This window comes from Tinamus guttatus, unplaced genomic scaffold, assembly GCF_059628265.1.
Source record: "Tinamus guttatus ecotype Peru unplaced genomic scaffold, ASM5962826v1 Tinamus_guttatus_pri_ptg000208l, whole genome shotgun sequence".
NCBI lineage: Eukaryota > Metazoa > Chordata > Aves > Tinamiformes > Tinamidae > Tinamus > Tinamus guttatus.
In genome coordinates, this window is record NW_028288742.1 from 5,918,368 (window position 1) to 5,942,153 (window position 23,786).

General features: G+C 46.6%; 3 protein-coding genes across 3 annotated transcripts; 1 reads left to right on the top strand and 2 right to left on the bottom strand.

The window, feature by feature from the left end:
* Positions 1–190: 190 nt before the first annotated feature.
* Positions 191–9,250, bottom strand: LOC148594756 (epoxide hydrolase 1-like). The gene is made up of 10 exons (XM_088524212.1): positions 9,205–9,250; positions 8,172–8,195; positions 7,038–7,245; positions 6,029–6,209; positions 4,761–4,991; positions 3,882–4,011; positions 2,845–3,059; positions 1,458–1,566; positions 1,014–1,133; positions 191–494 (listed from the first exon to the last, which is right to left on the bottom strand). The coding sequence occupies exons 1-10, from the start codon at positions 9,231–9,233 to the stop codon at positions 293–295; spliced, it is 1,449 nt and encodes a 482-aa protein (XP_088380338.1). The 5' UTR covers positions 9,234–9,250; the 3' UTR covers positions 191–292.
* A 126-nt stretch (positions 9,251–9,376) lies between these two features.
* On the top strand, positions 9,377–10,679 carry LOC148594757 (MAD2L1-binding protein-like). The gene is given in 3 exon segments (XM_088524280.1): positions 9,377–9,413; positions 9,461–9,579; positions 10,140–10,679. Coding segments are annotated over 3 exon segments (687 nt in total). The 3' UTR covers positions 10,671–10,679.
* Positions 10,680–12,605: 1,926 nt separating this feature from the next.
* LOC148594758 (epoxide hydrolase 1-like) lies at positions 12,606–21,996 on the bottom strand. Its single transcript, XM_088524302.1, has 10 exons — positions 21,947–21,996; positions 21,528–21,551; positions 20,390–20,597; positions 19,104–19,284; positions 17,834–18,064; positions 16,951–17,080; positions 15,908–16,122; positions 13,805–13,913; positions 13,372–13,491; positions 12,606–12,852 (listed from the first exon to the last, which is right to left on the bottom strand). Exons 1-10 carry the CDS (start codon positions 21,994–21,996, stop codon positions 12,651–12,653), a joined length of 1,470 nt encoding a protein of 489 aa, XP_088380428.1. The 3' UTR covers positions 12,606–12,650.
* Positions 21,997–23,786: the final 1,790 nt, after the last annotated feature.

Consider the following 23,786-nt stretch of genomic DNA (forward strand, 5'->3'; position numbering starts at 1 on the left):
CCTCCCTCTCTTAAAAAGTGTGCAATGTTATTGCATTAAACTGTTTACATATTCTGTTATACTTGAACAGGGTGCTGAACTTGAATAGGGTGCTAGGAATGAGAGAAGACAAGAGGCTTTTTTTCTTATGAAGACCTTTAATCATCAAGTTTAGTAGTTATAATCACTACCATCAGAATAAAATGCTGGCTTCTGTACGTGACTACAGTGGCTTTATTTAATCCTTCCAAGCAGCGCTTCGGGTGGTGGCAGAGCAGCCCGCTCTGGTTCTCTGCACGGCTGGACCGCGTGGTCACAGTTGCTCCACCTTCCTGACAAACTGCCTGATGTCTTGAGCCAGAAGCCTTGGTTCTTCAAAGGCAGCAAAATGCCCCCCACGTGGCATGTAAGTGTAACTAACAATGTTCTTTATGCTCTTCTTTGCCCAGGTGCGTGGTGTATGTGCGAGCTCCTCAGGAAAGGCTGCAATCCCAGTGGGGACGTGTACACCGTACCTGAAAAACATTCATTAACTGCATTTTTTAAAAGGCAGTTCCTGGGGGAAGCCGATGAAATTCTACTGGTGTCTGTAATGGCCACAGTGAGTGGGGGAAGTTTCACTGCAGCAACTCGTTTTGTGGCCTGTGCACAGCTGAGGCACTTCACTTGTGTTTGGGCCTCTCTTTGAGCTTCAGAATCTGTTGTATCTAAATATATGTAAAATAGAGCTGACCTTGTACCCCTTCAGTTGTAATGTTTCAAGCTTTTAAAGTCATCTTGCTTGGTACCTCTATTTTGAACAAAAATGTGTATGTATCTTTTAAAGTATGTTCTCTGTATTGCATTGGCTACAAGCCAGCTTATGTGCATTACAGCTTCAAAAGAAAAGTGACTTTTGACTAGACTTACCAAGATAAGAACCTGATTTTTTTAATGAGGATTAACTTTGTTGCAAGTGATTTAAATGCTTAAACAGGCAAATGTCCAAACTCAGTTTCTCTTGCAAATCTATCCTGAACCTGCCACATAGTTACCTCTCAAGAATATCTCTATTCTTGACAAAGTTCTCCTTGTAGAAACGCACTGAGGATACGATGGATGATGTCACCCAATAAATCATCACGTTGGTCAAGAGGTCATCTAGAGAGTATTTGCTGTTGAGAGGAAAAAGAAACAAGTGTTGTTGAAAGCTACTTCTCAGTACCCAACAGTGGCTTCATGCACAGAGGTTCTCTTGTTTTCCACTTATTTCGAGCAGCAAGACAATTGGCATCTGTGTGGCTGGATCAAAACTGCTTGGTGCAGAAGCAGTACTTGCAGACAGTCTATTATAATTTAGAACTGCTCCTTGTCATGTGTAATATTTTTGTCTTTAAGAGCCAACTTAAGCTGACAAATCTGTTTTTCCATCTCCTCATTAGTTACCATCACCTTTTCTTTTAAAGAGTCTTCTCATGAAAGAGCATCTGTTTTCTTACCTTTCCAAGCCTCCATTATCCTTTTGAACAAAAGATCTATTAGTCCAGGTAGAGAATTTCTCCAGAATGTATGCAGCAAGCCCCACAGGGGAGTCATTCAATCCGCAACCTAATTCCAGAGACAAACAGGACAATTCTTGTACTTGCAAGGCCTTGCAGTACTTCAGTTAAAGCAAAACGGGACTTGTAAGAGTCCTTCAAAGTTTTTCATTGATTACTAAGCAAAGAGTTTGTTTTATTAGTTCTGCTGTAACTACATTTCTTCACAAATTTGCCCCAAATGAGCTGAGGCTGTAACTGACAGCACTCCCAACTTGGGTAGTTTCTGTCCCAAAGAGCTTAGGAGTTAAGCAAGTCCTGTCAGGTTCCTGGTGATGCACGGAAGAAGCACCACGTATAAGTGTTAAACACTAAAATGATTTCAAATAAACTCTTTGAGAGCACCGTTCTGGTTAGGATGGATAACCAGGCCCTTGAGTGCTGTTTCATCACCTTCTGTTTTTGAAGGTGAAAAGGGCTGTGCGGAAGATACCTCTGCATGCTGTTGAGGAGCATGAGAGCAGACATAAACCTAGCATGTATGTAGGGTATCACCCATGTGTTCTTAACTAAAAACCAGATAGTAATTGGCTCGATAGTGATAGAGTCTTGTCTTGGGAAAAGTGCAGTACCCTGTGTGCTGTAGTTTTTGGTACAGCACATTATCTCAGGTGTATTTTCATGCCACTTTAGCACTGAGTGGCCTCATGGAAGACCATGCACAAAAAAGTTTTGGTTAATAGTGAACGTGGCTAACCCTTTCCCTGCACTGGCAAGCCCAGAGTGATTTATTATAGGTTCTAAGTTATGTGAAGGCTCTGCCTGGCTGTAGGTCAAGCTAAAACACGTTATCTAGTGCATGACCCACCAGCAATAAATGTTTTCAGATCTTCTGAGGCCCTTGTGTGTGCGTGTGTCTGTGGTGGTTTTTTTTTTTTTTTTTTCCTCCTCTGTTTATATTGCTATGCACTTTGTTGGCATCACTTTTTTATTGGCCGTTCTAATGAACCGGTCACTTCTAATCAACTAGATTTTGCAACTCTCTCCAGTTAGCTTTAGATTAAACCATATCCTGGAAGCCTGACAAAGCTTTCTCTTAATAGTTAACTTTTGCTATTAAGTACTAAGTACTAAGGCTGAATCTGTCTTTCTGCAATTTCACATGGTATTTGTTTATGAGCTTTTTTCTTGTTTTCACGCGTTTTTTCTTTTAGAAGTTTCGCTTTCAAGGTACATGCTTCGATTAGGTGGCTTTTTGATGAGCTGTTCTTTTGGCTGAGAAAAGTGATACACCATTTTGAGAGTCCGAAAAGTAATATCTGCAGAATATCTATGATGGGTTCATTACCTGCTGTGTCTGGTTTGGTGGCTTGAAGGTGGAAGTATCCAGATTCTCGCAGAAGGTAATAGACGTTCTTCTCGAGAAAAGGGTACATACGTCGAGCATCTTCTCTGGTGAAGCCCACAAGCCATGGTACATAAGCCCCAATCATCACAGAGATAATCTTCGCCAAACCACTTAGGGTGATGAAGAGGACATTCAGATGAAGCCCTTTCACAGATCTAAAATCAAGTTAATAGAAAGTTTTAAAAAAAGAAAATTTTGTTTTCAGATTCTCTAGAATATTATCTGACTGGTATTTTTTTAGAAGTATTTCACTGAACCAAATACATTAAATATGTTTGTGTTTTTATTAAAAAAAAGAAGGAGCTAGAAATAGTACAGTTGGTGCCACCTCCATCCAGCCATGCCATTCATATGAAAATACAAATACTAGAAATACTAGATCACACATGGGAGTGCTGCAAAGCACCACTACAGTCCAGAGCTCTGCTTGCAGTCTAACAACATTAGGAGCTTTCCCCCTTGATTTGTTTTCTGACTTAAGCATGGTTGTGGTGCACACATTTCATTAAATGCTAAGCAGTGAGCTATGATGTGATCTTCCAGGGCAGGTATTATGTTTCTTTTTGGGTCAGCCACTTTCAGCTCAACGTTTCAGACAGGGAAGTGCTGTGATGCTACTGTTCAGGTGCTGAGAAAGTGAGCTCCCTCCCTTCCTATCTCCCAGCAAGTTTTAAATTTCTTAGTCTCTCTCCTTCCTGACTTTGAATAAGGATCGGCCTCCTCCACTTTTCAAGTCAAAATGCAAGAGATATTGCTTTCCAGCTAGTGCAGAAGCCAAATAACAGTGAAATGTAGGGAGCCTGGAATGTGAGCCAATATCAGTATAAAGAATCTGAGCACAATTGAATGCACAGGGTTGGGAATGTCCCTGGAGGACACAAAGGGGAAGGGATGAGATGGAGGACGGGGCTCTGCAGACATAAGGCAGGATAAGAGCTGAAGGCAGCTCCTCTGGGCCGACTGCAGTTGCTACTCACTGTGGCAGCATCTGGGCCATGTTTGTAGTAATTTGAGATCCCCAGTCTCCTCCCTGTAGGTAGTACTCCTTGAAGCCCAGCCTTTTCATCAGCTTATGAAATATCCGAGCAGCTGCTATGGTGTCAAAGCCTGCAGGTAAAGAGAAAAACTGTCCAGGAAACCTTCTGTCCTAACGTGTGTTTGCCGACCACACATTGTGGTCTTGACAGGGGCACGTCAGCGTGCTGCGGAATAATGCCGAGGGCACGGAGCACCCGGCTGTCCTCCCTGCCTCCCTGACTACAGGGAACAAGAGACTGTTTAAATTCAGTGGGGAGTGGAGAAAGCAGAAGGTAGACCTGGCTTTTAGCTACTCCTGCTGACCAAATGTCCAGAGCAAACCCCAGAGCGAAGGACACCATGACCTTGCATGTGTCAGTGCAGGGAGCTAGAGACTGTGTGCTGAAGCTTTTACCTTTTGTGGCTTTTTTAGCTGTAGGAAAGTGCCCTGGGGAAAGGATAACTGCTGTAGAGACTGGCTGGGAGGATGACGGAGTAGGTTGAACCCATCTGTGTGAGGGGCACAAGTCTTCCATTTTCAGAGAGTTTAGCAATTTGTGCAAGATGAGCTGGGAGTCTTAGTCCCACACCAAGGGCACATCCTGATAATATAAGCTTCTCCATCTCCAGTGTTGAGAGGAGCCAGCCGTTTCCCATCTCACAGCTACAGAGAAGACACCCGTCTTCTATGTATTAGTGAAGAGTTGAGTTCACAGAACCTGAGAAAACCCAGAATCTGCCCTCCTGCCTTCTCAAACGGCTGTGCTCAAGGGTCCACTGGTGGCAGGGGTGTTATTTGAAAACCCTTGTGATTCCAGGAGAGCCTTTTCATCACTTACCTTTCTGGTGAGGTGCCTCTGAGAAGCCATAGCCCGGGATGGACGGGCAGATGACCTCAAACACGACGTCGTCCTCACCTAGGCCGTGCTGGGCCGGCTCCGTGAGCAGAGGGATGATCTTGTAGAACTCATAGAAGGAGCCGGGCCAGCCGTGCACCATCAACAGGGGATAAACAGTCTGGCCGGGAGGGACGTGGGGAGGCTTCACGTGGATAAAATGGATATCGATCCCTGACAGGAATTCAAAACAGATAAATGAAAGCTCTGATTTCATCTCAGTTTCTTTTCTGGTCCCTGAAGAAGGAAGGTGGAAAAATTCTAACTGTTTTTTATAGCAGAAATTATGCCACCAACCACTGAGAAACAGCTGCCTATCTGAAAGGGGATACCGTGCTTCCTACTGTACCCATGTGTGCTCTTTCATATATGAGCAGGGATATGTATCTGAGTCCCAGACATATGGGTCACAAGAGATCACGGATGCCTCTCCTGAGGAAGTGGTTTTATAGAAATAGGTAGAGCTGCTCTTAAATACATAGCATAACCCAGGTACGACACATGCAAAACCCCACACATGATAAAATCGTATGGCTGATTAAAGGCAAAATATGAAAAAGAAAGTTGAATATACAAGTTTTACCTGAAAATCACTTATCTAAAGGCTGACTAAACTTACCTGGCTAAGCTAGTATGGGAGAGGGGGAAGGAACCTGGTCTAAGAGTTTGGGTAAATATGGCAATTTTCAAGGGAGGTTTCAAGGTGGTGGCAGAAGAAAATATCACAAGGACGGGTTCAGTGCCAAAGGTACTGTGTTTTGAAGCATACTGAGTGTTATTGCCATTTTCAAATGGTCTTACTCTATACAAAGTTATCAATAATACAACCTACGCTAATGATATTTCATTCATATCATTCAGCTCTATTATGCATAGTATTATCTTACATATTCTGTTATCTGAAATCACCCTGGCTTTCCTCAGTGCATTTCAGAGCCAAGGCTTCCAGAGCACAGGGCCATCTGTCCAGGTTGGTGTTCAGCCTGAACCCCTTGTCCTAAACGTGCCATTTGTAGGGGCAGAGCGAGCAGGGATCTCAGGCCGCTGAGGTGCTACGGGGAAGCGTATCAGAGACTCATAGAATTGTTATGGATGGAAAAGACCTTCAAGATCATCAAGTCCTACTATAAACCCATCACATCTTGCCTGCTAAACTACGTCTCTAAGTGCCTCATCTCCAGGACCCACGTGAACTGCAGAGACGCCCTCACCTTCGATGGTGGTTTGGAAATGAGGGTATTTGTTCAGGATCTCCACTTGCTTGCGCCAGTCAAACTGGTTCCTCCAGTAGGCGACCACCTTCTGCAGGTAGTCCGAGTTGAAGCCATAGTGGAAGGCAGCCCCTTCGAGCGGCGGCGTGTAGCGGGCCTGGTCCAGGCGGCGGTGCAGGTCCTGCAGAGAGGAGCACACGCTGCTCTGCGCGGCTGGCCAGGTGCCTGCATGCTCCGAGCACAGGGACACGAGTGCTGGTGGGCAGAGCCTTGCACCTCTGCCGCCTTTTGCTCCATTACCTGATACACTGAGAACCTTGCTAAAGAAGTTGCACGCTCTGCACAGGATCCTCAGTCATTTATGTCATCACTATACTTTTCTATAGGTTACCAGTTTATACAGGGCAGATGGGAGTACTGGGGTCCTACTCTTGCCCTTCTGATGACTTGCTAACTAGGCTTGTTGTTGCAAGGGAGCTCTCTGGCACTGCTGGATGGGAAGAGAGTAAGAAGTGGTTGTCAAAGAGTGGGTATTTCTGCAGCTCAGTCCCAGCTGGCTGAGCTGCCTAATGCTAGTTGGCTGGAGACAGAGATGCTGAGACTCAGTAAGGCTGTATATCTCTACCCTTCCAGGCCTTCCCTCTACTAAAGTCCTCCGTGTGCCCCCACTGCTCTCCCTAAACCTTCCCACCCTGCTTCACCATCCTCAGACCCTCTATAAAAGTCTGCTGGTTAAAGTGTGGCCTTCTGTCAGGAGCAGCTCGAGGTTGCACATACGATCTGTGATCTTGGAAACAAGATCTCCAGGACAATATGTAGGATCTGAACCCACAGCTGCTTCATAAATGATGGTTGGAGATGCATCGTCTTATGGTGGTAGGTAACTATATTACAGTACGAGTACGGTGGTGATAGCCCCAAGACATCAAGACCTTCAAGAAGTGAGATGGAGGTGGATTGGTTCCAACTTGTAGCTTTCTGCCCCTCTCCACATCCCGGCCATGGGTACCTGGATTTCTTTGTCAGATGTTTCAATCTGGAAGGGCCGTATTCTTTCATCTTCTTTTAGTTTTTTTTCGCCTGCGCCCCACCATCCATCACCCATTTCAAGAGTCTTGATCTTGCGTCTAGACATCAGCCAACAAACCAGCATCCCTCCAACCCCCAGGGCAGCTGCAGGGACCAGGACTCCATTCTTCTGAGAATATTCAAAAGACCTGTGGAGGTGTAAAATTGTAAAATTCAACTATGAAAGTGTTGGGGTATTGGGACTATGTGGAGACCTGTATTCACCCTGTTTGGACCTGAGCAGTAAGGAGTGGCCAGAAACCCCAAGGAATCAACAAGGGCTGGGGATTGTTGTTACTTTTGAAGATTTGGGGCATCCGCCCCCCTCAAAAGAACAGTTCCACAAACTCTCACAGTAACATCCCCAAAGCCTCAAGGTTACCTCTAACAGCGCTAATTAGAGGAGCTCCAGTCCATATTGATCATTACTTGCTAATCAAAAGGCTTCCTTAGTCCTCCCCTTGTGAACTAGCAGTCTCCTTCTCTGCAGGGTGTTTGGGGGGAACAGGACTGAACAGGATATTGGCAAAGACTGGGATGGTAGCAGTTGGAATGCTCCAAGACAAGAAACTGCAAAGCCAGAATGGGCTAAGCAGAAAGGGCAGAGAGAAGGGTCCTCAACCTCTGGAGAGAGGGGTGTGGGGCCTACCCCTCTCAAAGAGCACGTTATACAGAGCTCCCCTACAGATTCAAACATCTTCTAGGGTAACCCTGGATCTTCACCATTGAGGCCTACAGGTGTCAGATTGTGTTTTTGGTACTCCCGTTTCTTTTTCAGACAGTCAAGTTTCAGACTTTCTTCAGGGAAAGAAGCTGATTTTAACATGAAGGACATTTCAAAGCTTTTTACATGCTCGATCAATCAGTGCCAAATGCACCTTCCCCTCCCTCTGAGCTGTGCGTCAAGCTCTCCAGATTCCCCCGAGGATGAGCCTGTTGCAGGAGGCCGTGAGAGGTCTATAAATGAAGACGTTGTTGTTGTCGTCATGCAGCGTAGGGAAAGGACTATGCTGTGCCTCATTGAGGGGTCTGAAGAAAAGTGGAGGCCTCAGCACAGAGCAGCTGCTTCACTCACCTGATCCAGGACAAGATGCTCTCCCTACAACCAAAAAAGAAAAAAGACGATCCTTTCAGCCTGGCAATGTTGAGTGGTACCGATCCCTGGGGACACTGCAAACACTGTTGTCTGCCAGCACCATGTACCGCACAGCCATGGGATCACAGGCAGTTTAGCCACCTGGGTGCATCTGAAAGTTTGCTTCTACTTTTGGATGAGACAGAATGAGAGGTCCTGGCAGCACCAATCCTGCATAAAAGGCAGCATTTCTTCGCCACATTTTAGCTAGGTTAGATTGTTTCCATAACATTCAGAAATCTAGACTCATTAGGAGCAATGAGGAAATGTCTTGGTATCTCATGCCGTGGAAAGCAGCTAATGCTAGGAGCTATTTGGTGTCATAATTAAGATATCTTGAGACAAAACAAAAAGACAAAAAAAAAAAAGAAAAAAAAAAAGAAAAAAACCTCACCTCCCAAAGGACATAAACCTCCATGATGAAAACCTGAGTCTGCCGGTTGTTTTTTCTCATCTAGTGTCATTTTCCCACTCTGCCCCAGGCAGAGCTTGCTCTGCATCTGGAGCCCCGGGCAGGAGCCGAGGCCGTTTGGTAACTCGCTGTGGAACAGCTCTGGTGTGGAATGTGAGGAGATGTTTCTTTAAAGCGCTCCCAGCCAGGGGAGAACAGGGCTCCCAAGAGCAAACAGTGTCGGCCTCCGCTTCTTTAGAGGCTGGGCAGCTTATGCAAGAGGTACTAACACCTCCCTGCACTTGCATCCTAGAGCTTAGCTAAGCAGAGGCACGAAACCTGGCACCACGGCCATCACCCCAGCCTGGAACTGCCGACAAAACAAGCATGTCAGAGAACCAGCTCTCTACCCGGTCTAGGGTAATCTCTTCCACAGTTACGACTGTGAAAAACCAGTCGGATATTCCCAGCACTTCTCGGTGGCCTGTCTCAGCCTGGGTTACCCTGCAGGGCTCTGTCCCACCCCAGCCCTAGAGGTGCCCCGTGCCCTGTCCCCGGCTCCCGGTGCCGTGGGGCTCTCACCAGGCGTTAGGAAGGACCTCCTGCCACATGTCTGCTCCTTCTCCACTCGTGCAGCTCCGAGCAAAGCAGCCCGCTGTCTCCTCTGCCGACTTCCTCTTTGGCTACGCGCTCAGTGACCACCCACTCCATACCACTTATTAGTGCCACCTATTGCTTACGCGGGTGGTTGCAAATGCAGTTCAGTGAAGTTCAGCAGAGGCAGATGCAAAGTCCTGCGCGGGCAGGGAATCCTGCGCTCCGTCCTCTCCCCGCCCAGCCCGGGGAAAGAGCTGCTGCCGCTTGGCCTGCGAGCTGCTCAAGCACGTCCTGCAGCAGCGGCACCAGCTGCCGCTGCCCTACGAGCAGCTCGCCTACTTCTGCCGGCGGGCGGCGCAGGCGGGCGGCGGGGCCGGGCCGGGTGGGCAGCGGCGGCCCATGGCCGGGGTGGCTGCTCCAGCTCCGCAGCTTGGCCCCTACAGCTTCGCTGCGGGTCTGAACTGAGAGGGCTCCGTTCGCTGTTCTGAAGTAGGGCTGGTAGCTGAAGATACCAAACGTTGCTGTTTGACCCTTGCATCCTGCTTTCTGCTTGAAGTAGTTTCTGCTACTCGCTGTTCTACGTCTGTTGCTCACACGAGCCCTCTGGGTGTTGTGTTCCTCTTGATGTGGCTCCAGAGTGGCTTCCCTCATTTGAAAGATGGGGTTTCTAAGCCTGTTGGGTTTTTGTTCTTGTTTGTTTGTTTTTTAAAGTAGCCTGGTGCAGATTCAAGCTCAGCAGCTTGAATCAGAGTGTCCTTTTGTGTTCTCCTCAGAGTTCCTGGTTTTACATGGGCCTACCCATATTAAACTAACTTGCCTGACCTTCTTGGAGTAGTATGAAAAGGATGTGCCCTCTTTTGAGAAGAACGTATTAAGACCTTCTCCTTATTTTTCTCTCTACTTTTCTTCCCACCCCACAGGATGGAGATGTGATTAAGAAGCCGCCCTCCGTGGACATGGCAAGCAAGAGATGCCAGCAGGTGCTGATGGAGCTGGAGGGGTTGCTCCAGCACTTGGAAGCGATGTTCTGTTTGACCCTGGTTCCACGTGTTCTCATCCTGCTTGGTGGCAATGCCATGAGCCCCAAAGAGCTTTATGAGCTCAACTTGGAGGGCGTCTGCGTGGGCAGCGCTGAGGAGAGCCTGCCAACCCCCTTCTGCGTGCGTAAGCTCTTCCACTCGCTCTTTGTTGCTGATGTCTTCAGCGAACTGAAGGTTCTCCCTGTCGTGGGCGCTGTTGTGATGCTTCAGGGTCACCGCGACTGTGGTGCTGACTGGTTCCGGCCCAAGCTCAACTACAAAGTGCCCACCTGAGGAAGGAAACTCACTGTCAACTTGTCCTCCAATGGAGACGTAGGAATAGGTGCCTAGTCTCCTCAGGCTGTGGCTCCTGCCTGGGAGGATTACATATGGTTTCAAGCACCAGTGACACTCAAGGGGTTTCATGAATGACTTGGGCTTTCTAGAATTTTAATGAATTATTGAGTAACCTTTTGGTGCTGCTTTGGGTGGTGACCATTTCATCGCATGTAATTGCATATTCTTGTCTTTCTGGATCTCTACTCCAGGGCATCTACTATCTTCCTGTAGCTGAACAGTGTTCATCTTCCTGTGAAACAGTGTAAAATTTTTCCTTGCATGAAACTGATATTGAAAGCAAGTGTCTCTAAAGGCACACTTACATGTTCTTTGGGGACCTGTGACGGAGGAGATGAAATGTTGTGCTGGGAGTAGAACTTTATTGCAGTGTACTTATTGACCTGGCAAGTACTGGGTACAGTATTTTTCTCAGGAGAGTTTTAATGCAGCAGTTCCTCTATCAATAATTACTACTTTAGCAAATTGTTTTTTGACTTTAAATAATGCACGTGATTATTAATGCAGTTGGTCTTTCCAGGGTTTACCATAAAGGCTGTAACGATTCTAATCCATTCCACTGCTGGGAAAGGAGATCTTTCCCTGTAGTCTGATCGGATTTGAGCACTCACTGCTTGGCCACTCACATGATAAAATGAGACTTCCCATTATTCAGCATTGGCTAGTTTATCCTCCAAAGAGCAAGCCTTCTCAGCAACGGGGAGATTTCATACGTAGGCTTGTGAAAAAGAGGTTAAGCTGTCCCGTGGAGGCAGGAAAGCACTTTTGGTGTCTCTCCTAAGAGACAGCCTTGAGAATCAGTTTGTAAGACAGTTCAAACAAGAGGAAGCCATTTTTTATTCTAGTGCTCCACAGAGGAACATAGGAGTCCTGTGCCATCGTGAAGTTTTATTCTCACTTTTTGAACGTTCTGTTCTTGCTTGCTTTTACCTCTTACAAATGTTAGAGTCTTGGACTGTAAACCTTGCTGAAACAGGACAGAGACGAGGTGGATGTGATCAAGTTCAATACTACCTTTAACTGTGAAATTCTTGTTCCAAATCAGAATGCCCTGTGTTACCTGCAAATGGAACTTGAGCCCTTTCTTCTGTGCCACGTCTGCTGTCTTGTGCAGAATGGGACAAAGAGAGAAACCTTAGAGCACAGCGTTGAACTAATATCCACTGGAGTAGCCTCGAAACAGCTGCTGCATACCTGCAATGCAATGAGTTTAATAGCTCTGGATGTCTTTCCTGTTTGAAATTGCAGGCTACTAGTAGTGAGGTTGCTTGTAGTTTCTTACCAGCACTAAATGTACCCTGGGATAGTAGAAAATCTGTTGAAAGGAGGGTAAAGAAAGAAACAACCCTCTGCACTTTTTGTTATTTCTTTTAACTTTCTGACCTTTTGGACTAGAGTAAGATGATAGGCCTGGAAAGAAGATAGATAAGATGATATTTTGGAACTCGGAGAACACCAGGGGTGCCCTCTCTGCCATATTATCCACTGTCAGCTCTTGACAAAGATGTAGTGACTGCTAAAGCTAGCAGAGCAATTGCTAAGAGGCTGCCTTGTGTGTGGCTGCCCTCATGAGAGTGTCATCACAGGTCCCCCAAAGGAAATGCAGCTTGGGCATTTCCAAGGTGCAGTGTTTGTTGTGCTCAGGAAAGCAAAGCCCTCTACTTCCCCCCAAATGCATCTTGAAGAATGCTGGTGCTCAAACATTCAAAGAAACTTTTGAACAGAAGCCTGGGTTCTAAGGAACAAGCGGCTAGACCCGCTCTCCTCCCTATCTTAAAAAGAGTGCAATGTTATTGCATTAAACTGTTTACATATTCTGTTATACTTGAACAGGGTACTGAACTTGAATAGGGTGCTAGGAATGAGAGAAGACAAGAGGCTTTTTTTCTTATGAAGACCTTTAATCATCAAGTTTAGTAGTTATAATCATTACCATCAGAATAAAATGCTGGCTTCTGTACGTGACAACAGTGGCTTTATTTAATACTTCCAAGCAGCGCTTCGGGTGGTGGCAGAACAGCCCGCTCTGGTTCTCTGCACGGCTGGACCGCGTGGTCACAGTTGCTCCACCTTCCTGACGAACTGCCTGATGTCTTGGGCCAGAAGCCTTGGTTCTTCAAAGGCAGCAAAATGCCCCCCACGTGGCATGTAAGTGTAACTAACAATGTTCTTTATGCTCTTCTTTGCCCAGGTGCGTGGTGTATGTGTGAGCTCCTCAGGAAAGGCTGCAATCCCCGTGGGAACGTGTACACCGTACCTGAAAAACATTCATTAACTGCATTTTTTAAAAGGCAGTTCCTGGGGGAAGCCGATGAAATTCTACTGGTGTCTGTAATGGCCACAGTGAGTGGGGGAAGTTTCACTGCAGCAACTCGTTTTGTGGCCTGTGCACAGCTGAGGCACTTCACTTGTGTTTGGGCCTCTCTTTGAGCTTCAGAATCTGTTGTATCTACATATATGTAAAATAGAGCTGACCTTGTACCCCTTCAGTTGTAATGTTTCAAGCTTTTAAAGTCATCTTGCTTGGTACCTCTATTTTGAACAAAAATGTGTATGTATCTTTTAAAGTATGTTCTCTGTATTGCATTGGCTACAAGCCAGCTTATGTGCATTACAGCTTCAAAAGAAAAGTGACCTTTGACTAGACTTACCAAGATAAGAACCTGATTTCTTTAATGAGGATTAACTTTGTTGCAAGTGATTTAAATGCTTAAACAGGCAAATGTCCAAACTCAGTTTCTCTTGCAAATCTATCCTGAACCTGCCACATAGTTACCTCTCAAGAATATCTATATTCTTGACAAAGTTCTCCTTGTAGAAACGCACTGAGGATACGATGGATGATGTCACCCAATAAATCATCACGTTGGTCAAGAGGTCGTCTAGAGAGTATTTGCTGTTGAGAGGAAAAAGAAACAAGTGTTGTTGAAAGCTACTTCTCAGTACCCAACACTGGGTTCATGCATGGAGCTTCTCTTGTTTTCTACTTATTTCGAGCAGCAAGACAATTGCCTGGAGCAAAACTTCCTGGTGCTGAAGCAGTACTTGTAGACAGTCTATTGTAATTTAGAACTGCTCCTTGTCATGTGTAATATTTTTGTCTTTAAGAGCCAACTTAAGCTGACAAATCTGTTTTTCCATCTCCTCATTAGTTACCATCACCTTTTCTTTTAAAGAGTCTTCTCATGAAAGAGCATCTGTTTCCTTACCTTTCCAAGCCTCCATTATCCTTTTGAACAAAAGATCTATTAGTCCAGGTAGAGAATTTCTCCAGAATGTATGCAGCAAGCCCCACAGGGGAGTCATTCAATCCGCAACCTAATTTCAGAGATAAACAGGACAATTCTTGTACTTGCAAGGCCTTGCAGTACTTCAGTTAAAGCAAAGCTGGACTTGTAAGAGTCCTTCAAAGTTTTTCATTGATTACTAAGCAAAGAGTTTGTTTTATTAGTTCTGCTGTAACTACTTTTCTTCACAAATTTGCCCTAAATGAGCTGAGGCTGTAACTGACAGCACTCCCAACTTGGGTAGTTTCTGTCCCAAAGAGCTTAGGAGTTAAGCAAGTCCTGTCAGGTTCCTGGTGATGCATGGAAGAAGCACCACGTATAAGTGTTAAACACTAAAATGATTTCAAATAAACTCTTTGAGAGCACCGTTCTGGTTAGGATGGATAACCAGGCCCTTGAGTGCTGTTTCACCATCTTCTGTTTTTGAAGGTGAAAAGGGCTGTGCGGCAGATACCTCTGCATGCTGTCGAGGAGCATTAGAGCAGACATAAACCTAGCATGTATGTAGGGTATCACCCATGTGTTGTTAACTAAAAACCAGATGGTAATTGGCTCGATAGTGATAGAGTCTTGTCTTGGGAAAAGTGCAGTACCCTGTGTGCTGTAGTTTTTGGTACAGCACATTATCTCAGGTGTATTTTCATGCCACTTTAGCACTGAGTGGCCTCATGGAAGGCCATGCACAGAAAAGTTTTGGTTAATAGTGAACGTGGCTAACCCTGTCCCTGCACTGGCAAGCCCAGAGTGATTTATTATAGGTTGTAAGTTATGTGAAGGCTCTGCCTGGCTGTAGGTCAACCTAAAACACGTTATCTAGTGCATGAGCCACCAGCAATAAATGTTTTCAGATCTTCTGAGGCCCTTGTGTGTGCGTGTGTCTGTGGTGTCTTTTTTTTTTTTTTAATGAGCTTTTCTTCCTCTGTTTAAATTGCTTTGCACTTTTTTGGCATCACTTTTTTATTGGCCGTTCTAATCAACCGGTCACTTCTAATCAACTAGACTTTGCAACTCTCTCCAGTTAGCTTTAGATTAAACCATATCCTGGAAACCTGACAAAATTTTCTCTTAATAGTTAACTTTTGCTCTAGAGAAATCCAGATTATGTTGAAATGTCCAGGTCGCAGCAGAGATTTTTGTGATACTCTCCCTGCACTGAAGTCCGAACACTTATTCCTATGCTTAGATTCTTATGATAAGTATTCATAGATCCATGATATTTATCCTTTTCTTAAGGCAGTTTAATTCTTTAAGAACTTCTGGAGAGATCTTGATAAAAAAAAAATGCTTGAAAATCCAGATATGCTACTGCTCTTTGATTCTGCAGGACTTTGACTTGTGAAATATGATTTCTTTCTACAATACCATGTTGACTCTTCCTTGCGACATTACTATTACCTGTGAATCAAGTCTTCGTTCTTTAGAACAGTTCTGCTAGTTTGCCTATCACGGAGACTAGACAAACTGGTTTATATTTTTTCTGCACCTGCCTCCCCTCCACTCTCAGCTCTTAAACTGCTATCTCATTTACCTCCTACTATTCCTTTGCTATTGAGATCAGGTCAAGCAATGATCTGATCATCAGTTTCCGAGTTATTTTTGAACTTCTCAGGGACTTCCCAGGGTTAGGTGCTATTTCTCCTAAGGACTCCACTAGTGCTGCTTCAGGCTGAGACAGCTCCCCTGTCTTTCCTGATGAGGAGTTACTACCCCTACATTTGGTAACTCTTCTGAGATGGTCATATCTTTCTTGAGACCCCTTCTGTATTGACCTCTGCAGCTCAGGCAGGCCTCCTACTTTCCAAGTACTAAGGCTGCATCTGCCTTTCTGCAATTTCACATTGTATTTGTTTATGATTTCTTTTTCTTCTTTTTCACCCACTTTGACTTTTAGAAGTTTTGCTTTCAAGGTACATGCTTTGATTAGGTGGCTTTTTGATGAGCTGTTCTTTTGGCTGAGAAAAGTCATACACCATTTTAAGAGTCTGAAAAGTAATATCTGCAGAATATCTATGATGGGTTCATTACCTGCAGTGTCTGGTTTGGTGGCTTGAAGGTGGAAGTATCCAGATTCTCGCAGAAGGTAATAGACGTTCTTCTCGAGAAAAGGGTACATACGTCGAGCATCTTCTCTGGTGAGGCCCACAAGCCATGGTACATAAGCCCCAATCATCACAGAGATAAATGTCCCCAAACCACGTGCGGAGACGAAGACGACATTCAGATGAAGCCCTTTCACGGACCTAAAATCAAGTTAATAGAAAGTTAAAAAAAGAGAATTTTTGTTTTGAGATTCTCTAGAACATTATCTGACTGGTGTTGTTTTAGAAGTATTTCACTGAACCAAATACGTTAAATATGTTTGTGTTTTTATTATTAAAAAAAAATAGAAGGAGCTAGAAATAGTACAGTTGGTGCCACCTCCATCCAGCCATGCCATTCATATGAAAATACAAATACTAGAAATACTAGATCACACATGGGAGTGCTGCAAAGCACCACTACAGTCCGGAGCTCTGCTTGCAATGTAACAACATTAGGAGCTTTCCCCCTTGATTTGTTTTCTGACTTAAGCACAGTTGTGGTGCACACTTTTCATTAAATGCTAAGCAGTGAGCTATGATGTGATCTTCCAGGGCAGGTATTATGTTTCTTTTTGGGTCAGCCACTTTCAGCTCCACGTTTCAGACAGGGAAGTGCTGTGATGCTACTGTTCAGGTGCTGAGAAAGTGAGCTCCCTCCCTTCCTATCTCCCAGCAAGATTTAAATTTCTTAGTCTCTCTCCCTCCTGACTTGGATTAAGGATCGGCCTTTTCCACTTTTCAAGTCAGAATGCAAGACAGTTTGCTTTCCAGCTAGTGCAGAAGCCAAATAACAGTGAAATGTAGGGAGCCTGGAATGTGAGCCAATATCAGTATAAAGAATCTGAGCACAATTGAATGCACAGGGTTGGGAATGTCCCTGGAGGACACAAAGGAGAAGGGAAGAGAGGGAGGACGGGGTCTCTGCAGACATAAGACAGGATAAGAGCTGAAGGCAGCTCCTCTGGTCCAACTGCAGTTGCTACTCACTGTGGCAGCATCTGGGCCATGTTTGTAGTAATTAGAGATCCCCAGTCTCCTCCCTGTAGGTAGTACTCCTTGAAGCCCAGCCTTTTCATCAGCTTGTGAAATATCCGAGCAGCTGCTATGGAGTCAAAGCCTGCAGGTAAATAGAAAAACTGTACAGGAAACCTGTCCTAACGTGTGTTTGCTGACCAGAGACTGTGGTCTTGACAGGGGCACGTCAGCGTGCTGCGGAATAATGCCGAGGGCACGGAGCACCCGGCTGTCCTCCCTGCCTCCCTGACTACAGGGAACAAGAGACAGGGAACAGTTTAAATTCAGTGGGGAGTGGAGAAAGCAGAAGGTAGACCTGGCTTTTAGCTACTCCTGCTGACCAAATGTCCAGAGCAAACCCCAGAGCGAAGGACACCATGACCTTGCGTGTGTCAGTGCAGGGAGCTAGAGACTGTGTGCTGGAGCTTTTACCTTTTGTGTCTTTTCTGGCTGTAGGAAAGTGCCCTGGGGAAAGAATAACTGCTGTAGAGACTGGCTGGGAGGATGACGGAGTAGGTTGAACCCATCTGTGTGGGGGGCACAAGTCTTCCATTTTCAGAGAGTTTAGCAATTTGTGCAAGGTGAGCTGGGAGTCTTAGTCCCACACCAAGGGCACATCCTGATAATATAAGCTTCTGCCTCTCCAGTGTTGAGAGGAGCCAGCCATTTCCCATCTCACAGCTACAGAGAAGACACCCGTCTTCTATGTATTAGTGAAGAGTTGAGTTCACAGAACTTCAGAAAACCCAGAATCTGCCCTCCTGCATCTTCAAACTGCTGTGCTCAAGGGTCCACTGGTGTCAGGGGTGTTACTTCAAAACCCTTGTGATTCCTGGAGAGCCTTTTCATCACTTACCTTTCTGGTGGGGTGCCTCTGAGAAGCCATAGCCCGGGATGGACGGGCAGATGACCTCAAACACGACGTCGTCCTCACCTAGGCCGTGCTGGGCCGGCTCCGTGAGCAGAGGGATGATCTTGTAGAACTCATAGAAGGAGCCGGGCCAGCCGTGCACCATCAACAGGGGATAAACAGTCTGGCCGGGAGGGACGTGGGGAGGCTTCACGTGGATAAAATGGATATCGATCCCTGACAGGAATTCAAAACAGATAAATGAAAGCTCTGATTTCATCTCAGTTTCTTTTCTGGTCCCTGAAGAAGGAAGGTGGAAATATTCTTAACTGTTTTTTTACAGCGGAAATTATGCCACCAACCACTGAGAAACAGCTGCCTAGCTGAAAGGGGACACCGTGCCTCCTACTGTACCCATGTCTGCTCTTTCATATATGAGCAGGGATATGTATCTGAGTCCCAGACATATGGGTCACAAGAGATCACGAATGCCTCTCCTGAGGAAGTGGTTTTATAGAAATAGGTAAAGCTGCTTTTAAATACATAGCATAACCCAGGTACGACACATGCAAAACCCCACACATGATAAAATCATATGGTTGATTAAAGTCAAAATATGAAAAAGAAAGTAGAATAGACAAGTTTTACCTGAAAATCACTTATCTAAAGGCTGACTAAACTTACCTGGCTAAACTAGTGAGGGAGAGGGGGAAAGCTCCTGGTCTAAGAGTTTGGGTAAGTTTGGCAATTTTCAAGGGAGGTTTCAAGGTGGTGGCAGAAGAAAATATCACGAGGACGGGTTCAGTGCCAAAGGTACTGTGTTCTGAAGCAGACTGAGTATTATCGCCATTTTCATATGGTCTTACTCTATACAAAATTATCAATAATACAACCTATGCTAATGATATTTCATTCATATCACTCAGCTCTATTATGCATAGTGTTATCTTACATATTCTGCTATCTGAAATCACCCTGGCTTTCCTCAGTGCATTTCAGAGCCAAGGCTTCCAGAGCACAGGGCCATCTGTCCAGGTTGGTGTTCAGCCTGAACCCCTTGTCCTAAACGTGCCATTCGCAGGGGCAGAGCAAGCAGGGATCTCAGGCCGCTGAGGTGCTACGGGGAAGCGTATCAGAGACTCATGGAATTGTTATGGATGGAAAAGGCCTTCAAGATCATTCAGTCCTACTGTAAACCCATCACATCTTGCCTGCTAAACTACGTCTCTAAGTGCCTCATCTACAGGACCCACGTGAACTGCAGAGACGCCCTCACCTTCGATGGTGGTTTGGAAATGAGGGTATTTGTTCAGGATCTCCACTTGCTTGCGCCAGTCAAACTGGTTCCTCCAGTAGGCGACCACCTTCTGCAGGTAGTCTGAGTTGAAGCCATAGTGGAAAGCAGCCCCTTCGAGCGGCGGCGTGTAGCGGGCCTGGTCCAGGCGGCGGTGCAGGTCCTGCAGAGAGGAGCACACGCTGCTCTGCGCGGCTGGCCAGGTGCCTGCATGCTCCGAGCACAGGGACACGAGTGCTGGTGGGCAGAGCCTTGCACCTCTGCTGGCTTTTACTCCATTACCTGATACACTGAGAACCTTGCTAAAGAAGTTGCACGCTCTGCACAGGATCCTCAGTCATTTATGTCATCACTATACTTTTCTATAGGTTACCAGTTTATACAGGGCAGATGGGAGTACTGGGGTCCTACACTTGCCCTTCTGATGACTTGCTAACTAGGCTTGTTGTTGCAAGGGAGCTCTCTGGCACTACTGGATGGGAAGAGAGTAAGAAGTGGTTATCAAAGAGTGGGTATTTCTGCAGCTCAGTCCCAGCTGGCTGAGCTGCCTAATGCTAGTTGGCTGGAGACAGAGATGCTGCGACTCAGTAAGGCTGTATATGTCTACCCTTCCAGGCCTTCCCTCTACTAAAGACCTCCGTGTGCCCCACTGCTCTCCCTAAACCTTCCCACCCTGCTTCACCATCCTCAGACCCTCTACAAAAGTCTGCTGGTTGAAGTGTGGCCTTCTGTCAGGAGCAGCTAGAGGTTGCACATACGATCTGTGATCTTGGAAACAAGATCTCCAGGACAATATGTAGGATCTGAACCCACAGCTGCTTCATAAATTGTCGAGGGTCACTCTCGCGCCAAGTGCCAAGGCCCTCCCCACAAGCCGGAGCAAACAACACCTCCACACAAAGTGAGGTCAACTCCGCTCTGCTGTTGTCTGCAGCAGAGCTTTATACTGCTGCAGGTGGGCATGCGCTAAGGAGCGGCGTTCTCATTGGCCAGCTACAGATTCCCAGCTGGTTAGTGCTCCTCCAGGTGCTTGGTTGTTAGGCGTCGGTCCAGTTCCCCACAAACTTCAGTTTCTTATTATTCTTACGAAGGCCCCAACAATAAATGATGTTTGGGAGTGCATCGTCTAATGGTGGTAGGTAACTATATTACAGTACGAGTACGGTGGTGATAGCCCCAAGACATCAAGACCTTCAAGAAGTGAGATGGAGGTGGACTGGCTCCACCTTGCAGCTTTCTGCCCCTCTCCACATCCCGGCCATGGGTACCTGGATTTCTTTGTCAGATGTTTCAATCTGGAAGGGCCGTATTCTTTCATCTTCTTTTAGTTTTTTTTCGCCTGCGCCCCACCATCCATCACCCATTTCAAGAGTCTTGATCTTGCGTCTAGACATCAGCCAACAAAGCAGCATCCCTCCAACCCCCAGGGCAGCTGCAGGGACCAGGACTCCATTCTTCTGAGAATATTCAAAAGACCTGTGGAGGTGTAAAATTGTAAAATTCAACTATTAAATTGTCGGGGTATTGGGACTATGTGGAGACCTGTATTCACCCTAGTTGGACCTGAGCAGTAAGGAATGGCCAGAAACCCCAAGGAATCAACAAGGGCTGGGGATTGTTGTTACTTTTGAAGATTTGGGGCATCCGCCCCCCCCAAAAGAACAGTTCCACAAATTCTCACAGTAACATCCCCAAAGCCTCAAGGTTACCTGTAACAGCGCTAATTAGAGGAGCTCCAGTCCATATTGATCATTACTTGCTAATCAAAAGGCTTCCTTAGTCCTCCCCTTGTGAACTAGCAGTCTCCTTCTCTGCAGGGTGTTTGGGGGGAACAGGACTGAACAGGATACTGGCAAAGACTGGGGTGGTAGCAGTTGGAATGCTCCAAGACAAGAAACTGTAAAGCCAGAATGGGCTAAGCAGAAAGGGCAGAGAGAAGGGTCCTCAACCTCTGGAGAGAGAGAGGGGTGTGGGGCCTACCCCTCTCAAAGAGCACGTTATACAGAGCTCCCCTACAGATTCAAACATCTTCTAGGGTAACCCTGGATCTTCACCATAGTGGCCTGTAGGTGTCAGATTGTGTTTTTGATGTTCCTGTTTCTTTTTCAGAGAGTCAAGTTTCAGACTTTCTCCAGGGAAAGAAGCTGATTTTAACATGAAGGACATTTCAAAGCTTTTTACATGCTCGATCAATCAGTGCCAAATGCACCTTCCCCTCCCTCTGAGCTGTGCGTCAAGCTCTCCAGATTCCCCCGAGGATGAGCCTGTTGCAGGAGGCCGTGAGAGGTCTATAAATGAAGACTTTGTTGTTGTCGTCATGCAGCTTAGGGAAAGGACTATGCTGTGCCTCATTGAGGGGTCTGAAGAAAAGTGGAGGCCTCAGCACAGAGCAGCTGCTTCACTCACCTGATCCAGGACAAGACGCTCTCCCTACAAACAAAAAAGAAAAAAGACCATCCTTTCAGCCTGGCAATGTTGAGTGGTACCGATCCCTGGGGACACTGCAAACACTGTTGTCTGCCAGCACTGTGTACTGCACAGCCATGGGATCACAGGCAGTTTAGCCACCTGGGTGCATCTGAAAGTTTGCTTCTACTTTTGGATGAGACAGAATGAGAGGTCCTGGGAGCACCAATCCTGCACAAAAGGAGTGTTTCTTCCCTACATTTTAGCTAGTTAGATTGTTTCCATAACACTCCCTCCTTCAGCACAATGTAGATAGGAGACCCCAAACAATGTCCTTGCAGTGTTTCAACCTGTGAGCAGCTTTGTTACCCCAGCCAAGAAAGTAGTTTTTTTTGATTACTGTATTGAGATAGATCTACATTCCCGGCAGGGAACTTTCAAGATCAAGGGTCATTTTGCTGCTGGCCATGCCGTACTGGTGCAAAGGGGCTGATTAGGAGAAGCTCGCAGGACCTTTACCTGTGCAGCGCTTACTGAATTGCCAGGCCTTTGCTATTCCTAACTACTCCTGACTAGATACTTAACTTGAAGCTCTTCTCCCTGGCAAGTAAAACAAAATGTCCTCCTTGGTTCTCTCATAGCCTGACAGACTGTCTTGTTAGAAAAGCACATTCAGAAATCTAGACTCCTTAGGTGCAATGAGGGAAAGTCTTGGTATCTCATGCCACGGAAAGCAGATAATGCTAGGAGCTGTTTGGTGTCATAATTAAGATATCTCAAGACAAAACAAAAAGACAAAAAAAAAAAAAAAAACCAACCAAAAAACCCCACCTCCCAAAGGACATCAAAGTGAATGATGAAAACCTGAGTCTGCTGGTTGGTTTTTCTCATCTAGTGTCATTTTCCCACTCTGCCCCAGGCAGAGCTTGCAGTGCATCTGGAGCCCCGGGCAGGAGCCGAGGCCGTTTGGTAACTCGCTGTGGAACAGCTCTGGTGTGGAATGTGAGGAGATGTTTCTTTAAATCGCCCCCAGCCAGGGGAGAACAGGGCTCCCAAGAGCAAACAGTGTCGGCCTCCACTTCTTTAGAGACTGGGCAGATTATGCAAGAGGTACTAACACCTCCCTGCACTTGCATCCTAGAGCTTAACTAAGCAGAGGCACGAAACCTGGCACTATGGCCATCACCCCAGCCTGGAACTGCCGACAAAACAAGTATGTCGGAGAACCAGCTCTCCGAGTGACACGGTCTAGGATAATCTCTTCCACAGTTACGACTGTGAAAAACCAGTCGGATATTCCCAGCACTTTGCGGCGGCCTGTCTCAGCCTGGGTTACCCTGCAGGGCTCTGTCCCACCCCAGCCCTAGAGGTGCCCCGTACCCCGTCCCCGGCTCCCGGTGCCGTGGGGCTCTCACCAGGCGTTAGGAAGGACCTCCTGCCACATGTCTGCTCCTTCTCCACTCGTGCAGCTCCGAGCAAAGCAGCCTGCTGTCTCCTCTGCCGACTTCCTCTTTGGCTACGCGCTCAGTGACCACCCACTCCATACCACTTATTAGTGCCACCTATTGCTTACGCGGGTGGTTGCAAATGCAGTTCAGTGAAGTTCAGCAGAGGCAGATGCAAAGTCCTGCGCGGGCAGGGAATCCTGCGCTCCGTCCTCTCCCCGCCCAGCCCGGGGAAAGAGCTGCTGCCGCTTGGCCTGCGAGCTGCTCAAGCACGTCCTGCAGCAGCGGCACCAGCTGCCGCTGCCCTACGAGCAGCTCGCCTACTTCTGCCGGCGGGCGGCGCAGGTGGGCGGCGGGGCCGGGCCGGGTGGGCAGCGGCGGCCCATGGCCGGGGTGGCTGCTCCAGCTCCGCAGCTTGGCCCCTACAGCTTCGCTGCGGGTCTGAACTGAGAGGGCTCCGTTCGCTGTTCTGAAGTAGGGCTGGTAGCTGAAGATACCAAACGTTGCTGTTTGACCCTTGCATCCTGCTTTCTGCTTGAAGTAGTTTCTGCTACTCGCTGTTCTACGTCTGTTGCTCACACGAGCCCTCTGGGTGTTGTGTTCCTCTTGATGTGGCTCCAGAGTGGTTTCCCTCATTTGAAAGATGGGGTTTCTAAGCCTGTTGGGTTTTTGTTCTTGTTTGTTTGTTTTTTAAAGTAGCCTGGTGCAGATTGAAGCTCAGCAGCTTGAATCAGAGTGTCCTTTTGTGTTCTCCTCAGAGTTCCTGGTTTTACATGGGCCTACCCATATTAAACTAACTTGCCTGACCTTCTTG